This window comes from Pezoporus flaviventris, unplaced genomic scaffold (genome assembly GCF_033815535.1).
Source record: "Pezoporus flaviventris isolate CSIRO_AGI_PZ_B2104156 unplaced genomic scaffold, CSIRO_AGI_Pfla_v1 ptg000462l, whole genome shotgun sequence".
Lineage (NCBI taxonomy): Eukaryota > Metazoa > Chordata > Aves > Psittaciformes > Psittacidae > Pezoporus > Pezoporus flaviventris.
This window is the reverse complement of record NW_026893009.1, coordinates 28,788-48,739: the sequence shown is the minus strand read 5'-3', so window position 1 is coordinate 48,739 and position 19,952 is coordinate 28,788. Positions and strand designations below refer to the sequence as shown.

Genomic DNA, 19,952 nt, shown 5'->3' with positions numbered 1-19,952 from the left:
TGGGTACCACCTCCATCCCCATCCCAGCATCCCTATGTCTCCATGGTTACCACCTCCATCCCCATCCCAGCATCCCTATGTCTCCATGGGTACCACCTCCATCCCCATCCCAGCATCCCTATGTCTCCATGGGTACCACCTGCATCCCCATCCCAGCATCCCTATGTCTCCATGGGTACCACCTGCATCCCCATCCCAGCATCCCTATGTCTCCATGGGTACCACCTGCATCCCCATCCCAGCATCCCTATGTCTCCATGGGTACCACCTCCATCCCCATCCCAGCATCCCTATGTCTCCATGGGTACCACCTGCATCCCTATGTCTCCATGGGTACCACCTGCATCCCCATCCCAACATCCCTATGTCTCCATGGGTACCACCTGCATCCCCATCCCAGCATCCCTATGTCTCCATGGGTACCACCTCCATCCCCATCCCAGCATCCCTAGGTCTCCATGGGTACCACCTGCATCCCCATCCCAGCATCCCTATGTCTCCATGGTTACCACCTCCATTCCTATGTCTCCATGGGTACCACCTCCATCCCCATCCCAGCATCCCTATGTCTCCATGGGTACCACCTGCATCCCTATCCCAGCATCCCTATGTCTCCATGGTTACCACTTCCATCCCTATGTCTCCATGGGTACCACCTCCATCCCCATCCCAGCATCCCTATGTCTCCATGGTTACCACCTCCATCCCCATCCCAGCATCCCTATGTCTCCATGGGTACCACCTGCATCCCCATCCCAGCATCCCTATGTCTCCATGGGTACCACCTGCATCCCCATCCCAGCATCCCTATGTCTCCATGGGTACCACCTGCATCCCCATCCCAGCATCCCTATGTCTCCATGGGGACCACTTCCATCCCCATCCCAACATCCCTATGTCTCCATGGTTACCACCTGCATCCCCATCCCAGCATCCCTATGTCTCCATGGGTACCACTTCCATCCCTATGTCTCCATGGGTACCACCGGCATCCCCATCCCAGCATCCCTATGTCTCCATGGGTACCACCTCCATCCCCATCCCAGCATCCCTATGTCTCCATGGGTACCACCTCCATCCCCATCCCAACATCCCTATGTCTCCATGGGTACCACCTGCATCCCCATCCCAGCATCCCTATGTCTCCATGGGTACCACCTCCATCCCCATCCCAGCATCCCTATGTCTCCATGGGTACCACCTCCATCCCCATCCCAGCATCCCTATGTCTCCATGGTTACCACTTCCATCCCTATGTCTCCATGGGTACCACCTCCATCCCCATCCCGGCATCCCTATGTCTCCATGGTTACCACCTCCATCCCTATGTCTCCATGGGTACCACCTGCATCCCCATCCCAGCCTCCCTATGTCTCCATGGGTACCACCTCCATCCCTATCCCAGCATCCCTATGTCTCCATGGGTACCACCTGCATCCCCATCCCAGCATCCCTATGTCTCCATGGGTACCACCTCCATCCCCATCCCAACATCCCTATGTCTCCATGGGTACCACCTGCATCCCTATGTCTCCATGGGTACCACCTGCATCCCCATCCCAACATCCCTATGTCTCCATGGGTACCACCTGCATCCCCATCCCAACATCCCTATGTCTCCATGGGTACCACCTCCATCCCTATGTCTCCATGGTTACCACCTCCATCCCCATAGGTCCATGGGTACCACTTCCATCCCCATCCCAGCATCCCTATATCTCCATGGGTACCACCTGCATCCCCATCCCAGCATCCCTATGTCTCCATGGTTACCACCTGCATCCCCATCCCAGCATCCCTATGTCTCCATGGGTACCACCTGCATCCCCATCCCAGCATCCCTATGTCTCCATGGGTACCACCTGCATCCCCATCCCAGCATCCCTATGTCTCCATGGGTACCACCTGCATCCCCATCCCAGCATCCCTATGTCTCCATGGGTACCACCTGCATCCCTATCCCAGCATCCCTATGTCTCCATGGGTACCACCTGCATCCCCATCCCAGCATCCCTATGTCTCCATGGGTACCACCTCCATCCCTATGTCTCCATGGTTACCACCTGCATCCCCATCCCAGCATCCCTATGTCTCCATGGGTACCACCTGCATCCCCATCCCAGCATCCCTATGTCTCCATGGGTACCACCTCCATCCCTATGTCTCCATGGGTACCACCTGCATCCCCATCCCAGCATCCCTATGTCTCCATGGGTACCACCTGCATCCCCATCCCAGCATCCCTATGTCTCCATGGGTACCACCTCCATCCCTATGTCTCCATGGTTACCACCTGCATCCCCATCCCAGCATCCCTATGTCTCCATGGGTACCACCTGCATCCCTATCCCAGCATCCCTATGTCTCCATGGGTACCACTTCCATCCCTATGTCTCCATGGTTACCACCTGCATCCCCATCCCAGCATCCCTATGTCTCCATGGGTACCACTTCCATCCCTATGTCTCCATGGTTACCACCTGCATCCCCATCCCAGCATCCCTATGTCTCCATGGGTACCACCTCCATCCCTATGTCTCCATGGGTACCACTTCCATCCCTATGTCTCCATGGGTACCACCTGCATCCCCATCCCAGCATCCCTATGTCTCCATGGTTACCACCTGCATCCCCATCCCAGCATCCCTATGTCTCCATGGGTACCACTTCCATCCCTATGTCTCCATGGTTACCACTTCCATCCCCATCCCAACATCCCTATGTCTCCATGGGTACCACCTGCATCCCCATCCCAGCATCCCTATGTCTCCATGGGTACCACCTGCATCCCCATCCCAGCATCCCTATGTCTCCATGGGTACCACCTGCATCCCCATCCCAGCATCCCTATATCTCCATGGGTACCACCTGCATCCCCATCCCAGCATCCCTATGTCTCCATGGGTACCACCTGCATCCCCATCCCATCATCCCTATGTCTCCATGGGTACCACCTCCATCCCCATAGCCCCATGGGTACCACCTGCATCCCTATCCCAGCATCCCTATGTCTCCATGGGTACCACCTGCATCCCCATCCCAGCATCCCTATGTTTCCATGGTTACCACCTCCATCCCTATGTCTCCATGGGTACCACCTCCATCCCCATCCCAACATCCCTATGTCTCCATGGTTACCACCTGCATCCCCATCCCAGCATCCCTATGTCTCCATGGGTACCACCTCCATCCCTATCCCAGCATCCCTCTGTCTCCATGGGTACCACCTGCATCCCCATCCCAACATCCCTATGTCTCCATGGGTACCACCTGCATCCCCATCCCAGCATCCCTATGTCTCCATGGGTACCACCTGCATCCCCATCCCAACATCCCTATGTCTCCATGGGTACCACCTGCATCCCCATCCCAGCATCCCTATGTCTCCATGGGTACCACCTGCATCCCCATCCCAGCATCCCTATGTCTCCATGGGTACCACCTCCATCCCCATCCCAGCATCCCTATGTCTCCATGGGTACCACTTCCATCCCCATCCCAGCATCCCTATGTCTCCATGGGTACCACCTGCATCCCCATCCCAGCATCCCTATGTCTCCATGGGTACCACCTGCATCCCCATCCCAACATCCCTATGTCTCCATGGGTACCACCTCCATCCCTATCCCAGCATCCCTATGTCTCCATGGGTACCACCTCCATCCCCATCCCAGCATCCCTATGTCTCCATGGGTACCACCTGCATCCCCATCCCAGCATCCCTATGTCTCCATGGGTACCACCTGCATCCCCATCCCAACATCCCTATGTCTCCATGGGTACCACCTCCATCCCCATCCCAGCATCCCTATGTCTCCATGGGTACCACCTGCATCCCCATCCCAGCATCCCTATGTCTCCATGGGTACCACCTCCATCCCCATCCCAGCATCCCTATGTCTCCATGGGTACCACCTCCATCCCCATCCCAGCATCCCTATGTCTCCATGGGTACCACCTCCATCCCCATCCCAGCATCCCTATGTCTCCATGGTTACCACTTCCATCCCTATGTCTCCATGGGTACCACCTCCATCCCCATCCCGGCATCCCTATGTCTCCATGGTTACCACCTCCATCCCTATGTCTCCATGGGTACCACCTGCATCCCCATCCCAGCCTCCCTATGTCTCCATGGGTACCACCTCCATCCCTATCCCAGCATCCCTATGTCTCCATGGGTACCACCTGCATCCCCATCCCAGCATCCCTATGTCTCCATGGGTACCACCTCCATCCCCATCCCAACATCCCTATGTCTCCATGGGTACCACCTGCATCCCTATGTCTCCATGGGTACCACCTGCATCCCCATCCCAACATCCCTATGTCTCCATGGGTACCACCTGCATCCCCATCCCAACATCCCTATGTCTCCATGGGTACCACCTGCATCCCTATGTCTCCATGGTTACCACCTCCATCCCCATAGGTCCATGGGTACCACTTCCATCCCCATCCCAGCATCCCTATATCTCCATGGGTACCACCTGCATCCCCATCCCAGCATCCCTATGTCTCCATGGTTACCACCTGCATCCCCATCCCAGCATCCCTATGTCTCCATGGGTACCACCTGCATCCCCATCCCAGCATCCCTATGTCTCCATGGGTACCACCTGCATCCCCATCCCAGCATCCCTATGTCTCCATGGGTACCACCTGCATCCCCATCCCAGCATCCCTATGTCTCCATGGGTACCACCTGCATCCCTATCCCAGCATCCCTATGTCTCCATGGGTACCACCTGCATCCCCATCCCAGCATCCCTATGTCTCCATGGGTACCACCTCCATCCCTATGTCTCCATGGTTACCACCTGCATCCCCATCCCAGCATCCCTATGTCTCCATGGGTACCACTTCCATCCCCATCCCAACATCCCTATGTCTCCATGGGTACCACCTGCATCCCCATCCCAGCATCCCTATGTCTCCATGGGTACCACCTCCATCCCTATGTCTCCATGGGTACCACCTGCATCCCCATCCCAGCATCCCTATGTCTCCATGGGTACCACCTGCATCCCCATCCCAGCATCCCTATGTCTCCATGGGTACCACCTCCATCCCTATGTCTCCATGGTTACCACCTGCATCCCCATCCCAGCATCCCTATGTCTCCATGGGTACCACCTGCATCCCTATCCCAGCATCCCTATGTCTCCATGGGTACCACTTCCATCCCTATGTCTCCATGGTTACCACCTGCATCCCCATCCCAGCATCCCTATGTCTCCATGGGTACCACTTCCATCCCTATGTCTCCATGGTTACCACCTGCATCCCCATCCCAGCATCCCTGTCTCCATGGGTACCACCTCCATCCCTATGTCTCCATGGGTACCACTTCCATCCCTATGTCTCCATGGGTACCACCTGCATCCCCATCCCAGCATCCCTATGTCTCCATGGTTACCACCTGCATCCCCATCCCAGCATCCCTATGTCTCCATGGGTACCACTTCCATCCCTATGTCTCCATGGTTACCACTTCCATCCCCATCCCAACATCCCTATGTCTCCATGGGTACCACCTGCATCCCCATCCCAGCATCCCTATGTCTCCATGGGTACCACCTGCATCCCCATCCCAGCATCCCTATGTCTCCATGGGTACCACCTGCATCCCCATCCCAGCATCCCTATATCTCCATGGGTACCACCTGCATCCCCATCCCAGCATCCCTATGTCTCCATGGGTACCACCTGCATCCCCATCCCATCATCCCTATGTCTCCATGGGTACCACCTCCATCCCCATAGCCCCATGGGTACCACCTGCATCCCTATCCCAGCATCCCTATGTCTCCATGGGTACCACCTGCATCCCCATCCCAGCATCCCTATGTTTCCATGGTTACCACCTCCATCCCTATGTCTCCATGGGTACCACCTCCATCCCCATCCCAACATCCCTATGTCTCCATGGTTACCACCTGCATCCCCATCCCAGCATCCCTATGTCTCCATGGGTACCACCTCCATCCCTATCCCAGCATCCCTATGTCTCCATGGGTACCACCTGCATCCCCATCCCAACATCCCTATGTCTCCATGGGTACCACCTCCATCCCCATCCCAGCATCCCTATGTCTCCATGGGTACCACCTGCATCCCCATCCCAGCATCCCTATGTCTCCATGGGTACCACCTGCATCCCCATCCCAACATCCCTATGTCTCCATGGGTACCACCTGCATCCCTATCCCAGCATCCCTATGGCTCCATGGGTACCACCTGCATCCCCATCCCAGCATCCCTATGTCTCCATGGGTACCACCTGCATCCCTATCCCAGCATCCCTATGTCTCCATGGGTACCACCTGCATCCCTATCCCAGCATCCCTATATCTCCATGGGTACCACTTCCATCCCCATCCCAGCATCCCTATGTCTCCATGGGTACCACCTGCATCCCCATCCCAGCATCCCTATGTCTCCATGGGTACCACCTGCATCCCCATCCCAACATCCCTTGGTCTCCATGGTTACCACCTCCATCCCCATAGCTCCATGGGTACCACCTGCATCCCCATCCCAGCATCCCTATGTCTCCATGGGTACCACCTGCATCCCCATCCCAGCATCCCTATGTCTCCATGGGTACCACCTCCATCCCCATAGCCCCATGGGTACCACCTCCATCCCCATCCCAACATCCCTATGTCTCCATGGGTACCACCTGCATCCCCATCCCAACATCCCTATGTCTCCATGGTTACCACTTCCATCCCTATGTCTCCATGGGTACCACCTGCATCCCTATCCCAGCATCCCTATGTCTCCATGGGTACCACCTCCATCCCCATCCCAGCATCCCTATGTCTCCATGGGTACCACCTGCATCCCCATCCCAGCATCCCTATGTCTCCATGGGTACCACCTCCATCCCTATGTCTCCATGGTTACCACCTGCATCCCCATCCCAGCATCCCTATGTCTCCATGGGTACCACCTGCATCCCCATCCCAGCATCCCTATGTCTCCATGGGTACCACCTCCATCCCTATGTCTCCATGGTTACCACCTGCATCCCCATCCCAGCATCCCTATGTCTCCATGGGTACCACCTGCATCCCCATCCCAACATCCCTATGTCTCCATGGGTACCACCTGCATCCCCATCCCAGCATCCCTATGTCTCCATGGGTACCACCTGCATCCCCATCCCAGCATCCCTATGTCTCCATGGGTACCACCTCCATCCCCATCCCAGCATCCCTATGTCTCCATGGGTACCACTTCCATCCCCATCCCAGCATCCCTATGTCTCCATGGGTACCACCTGCATCCCCATCCCAGCATCCCTATGTCTCCATGGGTACCACCTGCATCCCCATCCCAGCATCCCTATGTCTCCATGGGTACCACCTGCATCCCCATCCCAGCATCCCTATGTCTCCATGGGTACCACCTGCATCCCTATCCCAGCATCCCTATGTCTCCATGGGTACCACCTGCATCCCCATCCCAGCATCCCTATGTCTCCATGGGTACCACCTCCATCCCTATGTCTCCATGGTTACCACCTGCATCCCCATCCCAGCATCCCTATGTCTCCATGGGTACCACTTCCATCCCCATCCCAACATCCCTATGTCTCCATGGGTACCACCTGCATCCCCATCCCAGCATCCCTATGTCTCCATGGGTACCACCTCCATCCCTATGTCTCCATGGGTACCACCTGCATCCCCATCCCAGCATCCCTATGTCTCCATGGGTACCACCTGCATCCCCATCCCAGCATCCCTATGTCTCCATGGGTACCACCTCCATCCCTATGTCTCCATGGTTACCACCTGCATCCCCATCCCAGCATCCCTATGTCTCCATGGGTACCACCTGCATCCCTATCCCAGCATCCCTATGTCTCCATGGGTACCACTTCCATCCCTATGTCTCCATGGTTACCACCTGCATCCCCATCCCAGCATCCCTATGTCTCCATGGGTACCACTTCCATCCCTATGTCTCCATGGTTACCACCTGCATCCCCATCCCAGCATCCCTATGTCTCCATGGGTACCACCTCCATCCCTATGTCTCCATGGGTACCACTTCCATCCCTATGTCTCCATGGGTACCACCTGCATCCCCATCCCAGCATCCCTATGTCTCCATGGTTACCACCTGCATCCCCATCCCAGCATCCCTATGTCTCCATGGGTACCACTTCCATCCCTATGTCTCCATGGTTACCACTTCCATCCCCATCCCAACATCCCTATGTCTCCATGGGTACCACCTGCATCCCCATCCCAGCATCCCTATGTCTCCATGGGTACCACCTGCATCCCCATCCCAGCATCCCTATGTCTCCATGGGTACCACCTGCATCCCCATCCCAGCATCCCTATATCTCCATGGGTACCACCTGCATCCCCATCCCAGCATCCCTATGTCTCCATGGGTACCACCTGCATCCCCATCCCATCATCCCTATGTCTCCATGGGTACCACCTCCATCCCCATAGCCCCATGGGTACCACCTGCATCCCTATCCCAGCATCCCTATGTCTCCATGGGTACCACCTGCATCCCCATCCCAGCATCCCTATGTTTCCATGGTTACCACCTCCATCCCTATGTCTCCATGGGTACCACCTCCATCCCCATCCCAACATCCCTATGTCTCCATGGTTACCACCTGCATCCCCATCCCAGCATCCCTATGTCTCCATGGGTACCACCTCCATCCCTATCCCAGCATCCCTCTGTCTCCATGGGTACCACCTGCATCCCCATCCCAACATCCCTATGTCTCCATGGGTACCACCTGCATCCCCATCCCAGCATCCCTATGTCTCCATGGGTACCACCTGCATCCCCATCCCAACATCCCTATGTCTCCATGGGTACCACCTGCATCCCCATCCCAGCATCCCTATGTCTCCATGGGTACCACCTGCATCCCCATCCCAGCATCCCTATGTCTCCATGGGTACCACCTCCATCCCCATCCCAGCATCCCTATGTCTCCATGGGTACCACTTCCATCCCCATCCCAGCATCCCTATGTCTCCATGGGTACCACCTGCATCCCCATCCCAGCATCCCTATGTCTCCATGGGTACCACCTGCATCCCCATCCCAACATCCCTATGTCTCCATGGGTACCACCTCCATCCCTATCCCAGCATCCCTATGTCTCCATGGGTACCACCTCCATCCCCATCCCAGCATCCCTATGTCTCCATGGGTACCACCTGCATCCCCATCCCAGCATCCCTATGTCTCCATGGGTACCACCTGCATCCCCATCCCAACATCCCTATGTCTCCATGGGTACCACCTCCATCCCCATCCCAGCATCCCTATGTCTCCATGGGTACCACCTGCATCCCCATCCCAGCATCCCTATGTCTCCATGGGTACCACCTCCATCCCCATCCCAGCATCCCTATGTCTCCATGGGTACCACCTCCATCCCCATCCCAGCATCCCTATGTCTCCATGGGTACCACCTCCATCCCCATCCCAGCATCCCTATGTCTCCATGGTTACCACTTCCATCCCTATGTCTCCATGGGTACCACCTCCATCCCCATCCCGGCATCCCTATGTCTCCATGGTTACCACCTCCATCCCTATGTCTCCATGGGTACCACCTGCATCCCCATCCCAGCCTCCCTATGTCTCCATGGGTACCACCTCCATCCCTATCCCAGCATCCCTATGTCTCCATGGGTACCACCTGCATCCCCATCCCAGCATCCCTATGTCTCCATGGGTACCACCTCCATCCCCATCCCAACATCCCTATGTCTCCATGGGTACCACCTGCATCCCTATGTCTCCATGGTTACCACCTCCATCCCCATAGGTCCATGGGTACCACTTCCATCCCCATCCCAGCATCCCTATATCTCCATGGGTACCACCTGCATCCCCATCCCAGCATCCCTATGTCTCCATGGTTACCACCTGCATCCCCATCCCAGCATCCCTATGTCTCCATGGGTACCACCTGCATCCCCATCCCAGCATCCCTATGTCTCCATGGGTACCACCTGCATCCCCATCCCAGCATCCCTATGTCTCCATGGGTACCACCTGCATCCCCATCCCAGCATCCCTATGTCTCCATGGGTACCACCTGCATCCCTATCCCAGCATCCCTATGTCTCCATGGGTACCACCTGCATCCCCATCCCAGCATCCCTATGTCTCCATGGGTACCACCTCCATCCCTATGTCTCCATGGTTACCACCTGCATCCCCATCCCAGCATCCCTATGTCTCCATGGGTACCACTTCCATCCCCATCCCAACATCCCTATGTCTCCATGGGTACCACCTGCATCCCCATCCCAGCATCCCTATGTCTCCATGGGTACCACCTCCATCCCTATGTCTCCATGGGTACCACCTGCATCCCCATCCCAGCATCCCTATGTCTCCATGGGTACCACCTGCATCCCCATCCCAGCATCCCTATGTCTCCATGGGTACCACCTCCATCCCTATGTCTCCATGGTTACCACCTGCATCCCCATCCCAGCATCCCTATGTCTCCATGGGTACCACCTGCATCCCTATCCCAGCATCCCTATGTCTCCATGGGTACCACTTCCATCCCTATGTCTCCATGGTTACCACCTGCATCCCCATCCCAGCATCCCTATGTCTCCATGGGTACCACTTCCATCCCTATGTCTCCATGGTTACCACCTGCATCCCCATCCCAGCATCCCTGTCTCCATGGGTACCACCTCCATCCCTATGTCTCCATGGGTACCACTTCCATCCCTATGTCTCCATGGGTACCACCTGCATCCCCATCCCAGCATCCCTATGTCTCCATGGTTACCACCTGCATCCCCATCCCAGCATCCCTATGTCTCCATGGGTACCACTTCCATCCCTATGTCTCCATGGTTACCACTTCCATCCCCATCCCAACATCCCTATGTCTCCATGGGTACCACCTGCATCCCCATCCCAGCATCCCTATGTCTCCATGGGTACCACCTGCATCCCCATCCCAGCATCCCTATGTCTCCATGGGTACCACCTGCATCCCCATCCCAGCATCCCTATATCTCCATGGGTACCACCTGCATCCCCATCCCAGCATCCCTATGTCTCCATGGGTACCACCTGCATCCCCATCCCATCATCCCTATGTCTCCATGGGTACCACCTCCATCCCCATAGCCCCATGGGTACCACCTGCATCCCTATCCCAGCATCCCTATGTCTCCATGGGTACCACCTGCATCCCCATCCCAGCATCCCTATGTTTCCATGGTTACCACCTCCATCCCTATGTCTCCATGGGTACCACCTCCATCCCCATCCCAACATCCCTATGTCTCCATGGTTACCACCTGCATCCCCATCCCAGCATCCCTATGTCTCCATGGGTACCACCTCCATCCCTATCCCAGCATCCCTATGTCTCCATGGGTACCACCTGCATCCCCATCCCAACATCCCTATGTCTCCATGGGTACCACCTCCATCCCCATCCCAGCATCCCTATGTCTCCATGGGTACCACCTGCATCCCCATCCCAGCATCCCTATGTCTCCATGGGTACCACCTGCATCCCCATCCCAACATCCCTATGTCTCCATGGGTACCACCTGCATCCCTATCCCAGCATCCCTATGGCTCCATGGGTACCACCTGCATCCCCATCCCAGCATCCCTATGTCTCCATGGGTACCACCTGCATCCCTATCCCAGCATCCCTATGTCTCCATGGGTACCACCTGCATCCCTATCCCAGCATCCCTATATCTCCATGGGTACCACTTCCATCCCCATCCCAGCATCCCTATGTCTCCATGGGTACCACCTGCATCCCCATCCCAGCATCCCTATGTCTCCATGGGTACCACCTGCATCCCCATCCCAACATCCCTTGGTCTCCATGGTTACCACCTCCATCCCCATAGCTCCATGGGTACCACCTGCATCCCCATCCCAGCATCCCTATGTCTCCATGGGTACCACCTGCATCCCCATCCCAGCATCCCTATGTCTCCATGGGTACCACCTCCATCCCCATAGCCCCATGGGTACCACCTCCATCCCCATCCCAACATCCCTATGTCTCCATGGGTACCACCTGCATCCCCATCCCAACATCCCTATGTCTCCATGGTTACCACTTCCATCCCTATGTCTCCATGGGTACCACCTGCATCCCTATCCCAGCATCCCTATGTCTCCATGGGTACCACCTCCATCCCCATCCCAGCATCCCTATGTCTCCATGGGTACCACCTGCATCCCCATCCCAGCATCCCTATGTCTCCATGGGTACCACCTCCATCCCTATGTCTCCATGGTTACCACCTGCATCCCCATCCCAGCATCCCTATGTCTCCATGGGTACCACCTGCATCCCCATCCCAGCATCCCTATGTCTCCATGGGTACCACCTCCATCCCTATGTCTCCATGGTTACCACCTGCATCCCCATCCCAGCATCCCTGTGTCTCCATGGGTACCACCTGCATCCCCATCCCAGCATCCCTAGGTCTCCATGGGTACCACCTGCATCCCCATCCCAGCATCCCTATGTCTCCATGGTTACCACCTCCATCCCTATGTCTCCATGGGTACCACCTCCATCCCCATCCCAGCATCCCTATGTCTCCATGGGTACCACTTCCATCCCTATGTCTCCATGGGTACCACCTGCATCCCTATCCCAGCATCCCTAGGTCTCCATGGGTACCACTTCCATCCCTCTGTCTCCATGGTTACCACCTCCACCCCCCTTAACCCCTTTCCCCCCTTCCCATTGGCCCCCTTTATCCCCGCCCCCTTCCTTACCATCAACGCGTGCCTATTGGCCGCCAGAAGCCCCGCCCCGTAACCCGCAGCCAATCCGGGCAGGGCTCCGTTCCCGAGCAACGCGTGTACGTCTCCGGATGCCGCTTGGGATGGATGCGGATGCGGATGCGGATGCGGATGATGTGGGGCGGGGGGCACTTGTGGGGCGGACAGCGATGGGGCCTGCCCCACGGCGTGATTCCGGAGCACGTGGATGGCGTCGTCCAAGCGTTCCAAGCGGTCTTCCAGGCGGCTTTGCTGCTTGGGAAGAGCATCGTTGCTATGGAAGCGGGATGGGATGGGATGGGATTGGGGGGGGGGGACCGGGATGTGGTACCCAAGGAGGTGGGGATGGGGGGGGGGGGTGTTGTTGCTATGGCGACCCCCCTTTTGTTGGCCCTGCTCTTGGAATTCCATTGGGAAAGGGATGGATGTTGCTTTTGGAATGGGGGGGGAGAGAATGCCATTGGAATTCCATTGGGAAAGGGGAGCTCCATCCCCTTCCCTTCCCAATAATGGGGTTGGGAGACAAAATCCCATTGGAATTCCATAGGGAAAGGGGAGCCCCATCCCTTTTCAATGCCAATAATGGAGATGGGAGAGAGAATTCCATTGGAATTCCATAGGGAAAGGGATGTTGCCTTTGGAATGGGGTGGGAGAGAAAATCCCATTGGAATTCCATTGGGAAAGGGATGGATGTTGCCTTTGGAATGGGGTGGGAGAGAAAATCCCATTGGAATCCCATTGGGAAAGGGATGCCCCATCTCTTTTCCCTGCCAATAATGGGGATGGGAGAGAGAATTCCATTGGAATTCTATAGGGAAAGGGATGCCCCATCCCTTTTCAATGCCAATAATGGGGATGGGAGAGAAAATCCCATTGGGATTCTATAGGGAAAGGGATGCTGCCTTTGGAATGGGGTGGGAGAGAAAATGCCATTGGAATCCCATTGGGAAAGGGATGCCCCATCCCTTTTCCCTGTCAATAATGGGGATGGGAGATAAAATCCCATTGGAATTCCATTGGGAAAGGGATGTTGCCTTTGGAATGGGGTGGGAGAGAAAATCCCATTGGAATCCCATTGGGAAAGGGATGCCCCGTCTCTTTTCCCTGTCAATAATGGGGATGGGAGAGAGAATCCCATTGGAATTCCATTGGGAAAGGGATGCCCCATCCCTTTTCAATGAAAATAATGGGGATGGGAGAGAAAATCCCATTGGAATTCCATTGGGAAAGGGATGTTGCTTTTGGAATGGGGGGGGAGAGAAAATCCCATTGGAATTCCATTGGGAAAGGGATGTTGCTTTTGGAATGGGGGGGGAGAGAAAATCCCATTGGAATTCCATAGGGAAAAGGATGCCCCATCCCTTTTCCCTGTCAATAATGGGGATGGGAGAGAGAATTCCATTGGAATTCTATAGGGAAAGGGATGCCCCATCCCTTTTCAATGCCAATAATGGGGATGGGAGAGAAAATCCCATTGGGATTCTATAGGGAAAGGGATGCTGCCTTTGGAATGGGGTGGGAGAGAAAATCCCATTGGAATCCCATTGGGAAAGGGATGCCCCATCCCTTTTCCCTGTCAATAATGGGGATGGGAGATAAAATCCCATTGGAATTCTATAGGGAAAGGGATGTTGCCTTTGGAATGGGGGGGGGAGAAAATCCCATGGGAATTCTATAGGGAATGGGATGCCCCATCTCTTTTCCCTGGCAATAATGGGGATGGGAGAGAGAATTCCATTGGAATTCTATAGGGAAAGGGATGCCCCATCCCTTTTCAATGCCAATAATGGGGATGGGAGAGAAAATCCCATTGGGATTCTATAGGGAAAGGGATGCTGCCTTTGGAATGGGGTGGGAGAGAAAATCCCATTGGAATCCCATTGGGAAAGGGATGCCCCATCCCTTTTCCCTGTCAATAATGGGGATGGGAGATAAAATCCCATTGGAATTCTATAGGGAAAGGGATGCCCCATCCCTTTTCAATGCCAATAATGGGGATGGGAGAGATAATCCCATTGGAATTCTATAGAGAAAGGGATGCTGCCTTTGGAATGGGGTGGGAGAGAAAATGCCATTGGAATTCTATAGGGAAAGGGATGCCCCATCCCTTTTCCCTGGCAATAATGGGGATGGGAGAGAGAATTCCATTGGAATTCTATAGGGAAAGGGATGCCCCATCCCTTTTCCCTGTCAATAATGGGGATGGGAGATAAAATCCCATTGGAATTCCATAGGGAAAGGGATTCCCAAGGGGATGGGAGAGGGGAAGGATGAAGGCCATCATTCCATAAGGGAAGGGGGAAGAATGAGGCGGGTCAAGGGAAGCTCCAGGACTTCCCAGGAATCCTATGGGATCATCAGCATCTGCATCCAATGGGATCATCAGCATCTGCATCCAATGGGATCACGGCCATCTCCATCCTATAGGGGCCACCATCATCTCTATCCTATGGGATCACCATCTCCATCCCATGGGATCACCATCATCTCCATCCTATGGGATCACCACCCCTATCCCATGGGATCACCACCATCCCCATCCTATGGGATCACCATCCCCATCCCATGGGATCACCACCATCTCCATCCTATGGGATCACCATCATCTCCATCCTATGGGATCACCATCTCCATCCTATGGGATCACCACCATCTCCATCCTATGGGATCACCATCTCCATCCTATGGGATCACCATCATCTCCATCCTATGGGATCACCATCTCCATCCTATGGGATCACCATCATCTCCATCCTATAGGGGCCACCATCATCCCCATCCCATGGGATCACCACCCCCATCCCATGGGATCACCATCCCCATCCTATGGGATCACCATCTCCATCCTATGGGATCACCATCTCCATCCTATGGGTACCACCATCTCCATCCTATGGGACCACCACCATCCCCATCCTATGGGATCACCATCTCCATCCTATGGGATCACCACCATCCCCATCCTATGGGATCATCATCTCCATCCTATGGGATCACCATCTCCATCCTATGGGATCACCCCCATCCCCATCCTATGGGATCACCATCATCTCCATCCTATAGGGGCCACCATCATCTCCATCCCATGGGATCACCCCCACCATCCCCATCCCATGGGATCACCATCTCCATCCTATGGGATCACCATCTCCATCCTATAGGGGCCACCATCATCTCCATCCTATGGGATCACCACCATCTCCATCCTATGGGACCACCATCATCTCCATCCTATGGGATCACCACCATCTCCATCCTATGGGATCACCACCATCTCCATCCCATGGGATCACCACCATCTCCATCCTATGGGATCACCACCATCCCCATCCTATGGGATCACCATCTCCATCCTATGGGATCACCACCATCCCCATCCTATGGGATCACCATCTCCATCCTATGGGATCACCATCATCTCCATCCAATGGGATCACGGCCATCTCCATCCTATAGGGGCCACCATCATCTCCATCCCATGGGATCACCACCATCTCCATCCTATGGGACCACCATCATCTCCATCCTATAGGGGCCACCATCATCTCCATCCCATGGGATCACCCCCACCATCCCCATCCCATGGGATCACCACCCCCATCCCATGGGATCACCATCTCCATCCTATGGGATCACCATCTCCATCCAATGGGATCACCACCATCCCCATCCTATGGGATCATCATCTCCATCCTATGGGACCACCATCTCCATCCTATAGGGGCCACCATCATCTCCATCCTATGGGATCACCACCATCTCCATCCTATGGGGGCCACCATCCCCATCCCATGGGATCACCACCATCTCCATCCTATAGGGGCCACCATCATCTCCATCCTATGGGATCACCATCTCCATCCTATGGGGACCACCATCCCCATCCCATGGGACCACCATCATCTCCATCCTATAGGGACCACCACCATCTCCATCCTATAGGGGCCACCATCATCCCCATCCCATGGGATCACCACCCCCATCCCATGGGATCACCACCCCCATCCCATGGGATCACCATCCCCATCCCATGGGTACCACCACCATCTCCTCCATCCTTTGACCACCACCACCACCTCCTCCTCCTCCTCCTTCGCTCTCTTATCCTATAGGATCCAAACTCCATCTCCTGGGAAAAAGGGGGGGGGTTGGGAAGAGGGACGGAAGCAGGGATGAGACATGGAAAAGGTCGGGAATATGGGATGTTCCCCATGGATCACCTACCAAGGAATGTAAGGGCCCGTCATAAGTGGGAGATGCTGCCGCTTGGCCTCCATTCCTAGACCATACAGCTGGGCCTGCTGGTAGCAAAAGGGGAAGCACCATTAGAAACCCCGGCATTCCCAAGGGATTTGGGAGTGGGAAGTTGGGGAAGGAAAAGTTGGGAATGGCTGGGAAAGATGGATCGAGGAAGGAAGGAGAAAAACAGGGGGGTTTTCCTTCCTCTTCCATTGGCTTCTAAGGGAGAAGGGAGGCATTGGAAAGGGGGGGATCCCGTTTTCCAGGGGTTTTCCAAAGGCAATTCCCATTGAATGGAAGAGAATGGGAATTGGGAATGCTAAATCCTTGGAAGTGCATTGGGATTGGGAATGCCGCATCTATGGATGCGCTCAACATGGAGCAACGTGGTCCTTACCTAGACCTAGTTCTTAGGGTCTTTTCCATCCCAATCCCATCCTAAAGGATCCTTGGAAGTGCATTGGGATTGGGAATGCCGCATCCTTGGATGCGCTCAACATGGAGCAACGTGGTCCTTACCTATACCTAGTTCTTAGGGTCTTTTCCATCCCAATCCCATCTTAAGGATCCTTGGAAGTGCATTGGGATTGGGAATGCTCCATCCTTGGAAGTGAATGGGATTGGGAATGCTCCATCCTTGGAAGTGCATTGGGATTGGGAATGCCGCATCCTTGGATGCGCTCAACATGGAGCAACGTGGTCCTTACCTAGACCTAGTTCTTAAGGTCTTTTCCATCCCAATCCCATCCTAAAGGATCTTTGGAAGTGAATGGGATTGGGAATGCTCCATCCTTGGAAGTGAATGGGATTGGGAATGCCACATCCTTGGAATTGCATTGGGATTGGGAATGCCGCATCCTTGGATGCGCTCAACATCCCGATGGATGGAGAACGTGGTCCTCACCTAGACCTAGTTCTTAAGGTCTTTTCCATCCCAATCCCATCCTAAAGGATCCTTGGAAGTGCATTGGGATTGGGAATGCTCCATCCTTGGAAGTGCATTGGGATTGGGAATGCTCCATCCTTGGAATTGCATTGGGATTGGGAATGCCGCATCCTTGGATGCGCTCAACATGGAACAACGTGGTCCTTACCTAGACCTAGTTCTTAGGGTCTTTTCCATCCCAATCCCATCCTAAAGGATGCTTGGAAGTGCATTGGGATTGGGAATGCTCCATCCTTGGAAGTGAATGGGATTGGGAATGCCTCATCCTTGGAATTGCATTGGGATTGGGAATGCCGCATCCTTGGATGCGCTCAACATCCCGATGGATGGAGAACGTGGTCCTTACCTAGACCTAGTTCTTAGGGTCTTTTCTATCCCAATCCCACCTTAAGGATCCTTGGAAGTGAATGGGATTGGGAATGCTCCATCCTTGGAATTGCATTGGGATTGGGAATGCTCCATCCTTGGAATTGCATTGGGATTGGGAATGCCGCATCCTTGGATGCTCTCAACATGGAGCAACGTGGTCCTTACCTAGACCTAGTTCTTAAGGTCTTTTCCATCCCAATCCCATCCTAAAGGATCCTTGGAAGTGAATGGGATTGGGAATGCTCCATCCTTGGAATTGCATTGGGATTGGGAATGCTCCATCCTTGGAATTGCATTGGGATTGGGAATGCCGCATCCTTGGATGCTCTCAACATGGAGCAACGTGGTCCTTACCTAGACCTAGTTCTTAGGGTCTTTTCCATCCCAATCCCATCCTAAAGGATCCTTGGAAGTGAATTGGGATTGGGAATGCTCCATCCTTGGAAGTGAATGGGATTGGGAATGCTCCATCCTTGGAATTGCATTGGGATTGGGAATGCCTCATCCTTGGATGCGCTCAACATCCCGATGGATGGAGAACGTGGTCCTTACCTAGACCTAGTTCTTAGGGTCTTTTCCATCCCAATCCCATCCTAAAGGATCTTTGGAAGTGAATGGGATTGGGAATGCTCCATCCTTGGAAGTGAATGGGATTGGGAATGCCACATCCTTGGAAGTGCATTGGGATTGGGAATGCCGCATCCTTGGATGCGCTCAACATGGAGCAACGTGGTCCTTACCTAGACCTAGTTCTTAGGGTCTTTTCCATCCCAATCCCATCCTAAAGGATCCTTGGAAGTGAATGGGATTGGGAATGCTCCATCCTTGGAAGTGAATGGGATTGGGAATGCCACATCCTTGGAATTGCATTGGGATTGGGAATGCCGCATCCTTGGATGCGCTCAACATGGAGCAACGTGGTCCTCACCTAGACCTAGTTCTTAGGGTCTTTTCCATCCCAATCCCATCCTAAAGGATCCTTGGAAGTGCTTTGGGATTGGGAATGCTCCATCCTTGGAAGTGAATGGGATTGGGAATGCTCCATCCTTGGAATTGCATTGGGATTGGGAATGCCGCATCCTTGGATGCGCTCAACATCCCGATGGATGGAGAACGTGGTCCTTACCTAGACCTAGTTCTTAAGGTCTTTTCCATCCCAATCCCATCCTAAAGGATCCTTGGAAGTGAATGGGATTGGGAATGCTCCATCCTTGGAAGTGCATTGGGATTGGGAATGCTCCATCCTTGGAATTGCATTGGGATTGGGAATGCCGCATCCTTGGATGCGCTCAACATGGAGCAACGTGGTCCTTACCTAGACCTAGTTCTTAAGGTCTTTTCCATCCCAATCCCATCCTAAAGGATCCTTGGAAGTGAATGGGATTGGGAATGCTCCATCCTTGGAAGTGCATTGGGATTGGGAATGCCACATCCTTGGACTTGCATTGGGATTGGGAATGCCGCATCCTTGGATGCGCTCAACATGGAGCAACGTGGTCCTTACCTAGACCTAGTTCTTAAGGTCTTTTCCATCCCAATCCCATCCTAAAGGATCCTTGGAAGTGCATTGGGATTGGGAATGCTCCATCCTTGGAA

At 54.6% G+C, this 19,952-nt stretch overlaps 1 protein-coding gene across 1 annotated transcript in view; it reads right to left on the bottom strand.

Annotated features, from left to right (window-relative positions):
- Positions 1 to 19,952, bottom strand: part of TCF4 (transcription factor 4) — a 52,435-nt gene that overhangs the window by 18,073 nt on the left and 14,410 nt on the right. The window contains exons 6-8 of the mRNA XM_061443660.1: positions 17,027 to 17,100; positions 12,956 to 13,053; positions 12,758 to 12,892 (exon numbers count right to left, since the gene is read on the bottom strand). Of these exons, the coding sequence (XP_061299644.1) occupies positions 12,758 to 12,892; positions 12,956 to 13,053; positions 17,027 to 17,100 (307 nt within the window). The remainder of the gene's footprint in view (positions 1 to 12,757; positions 12,893 to 12,955; positions 13,054 to 17,026; positions 17,101 to 19,952) is intronic.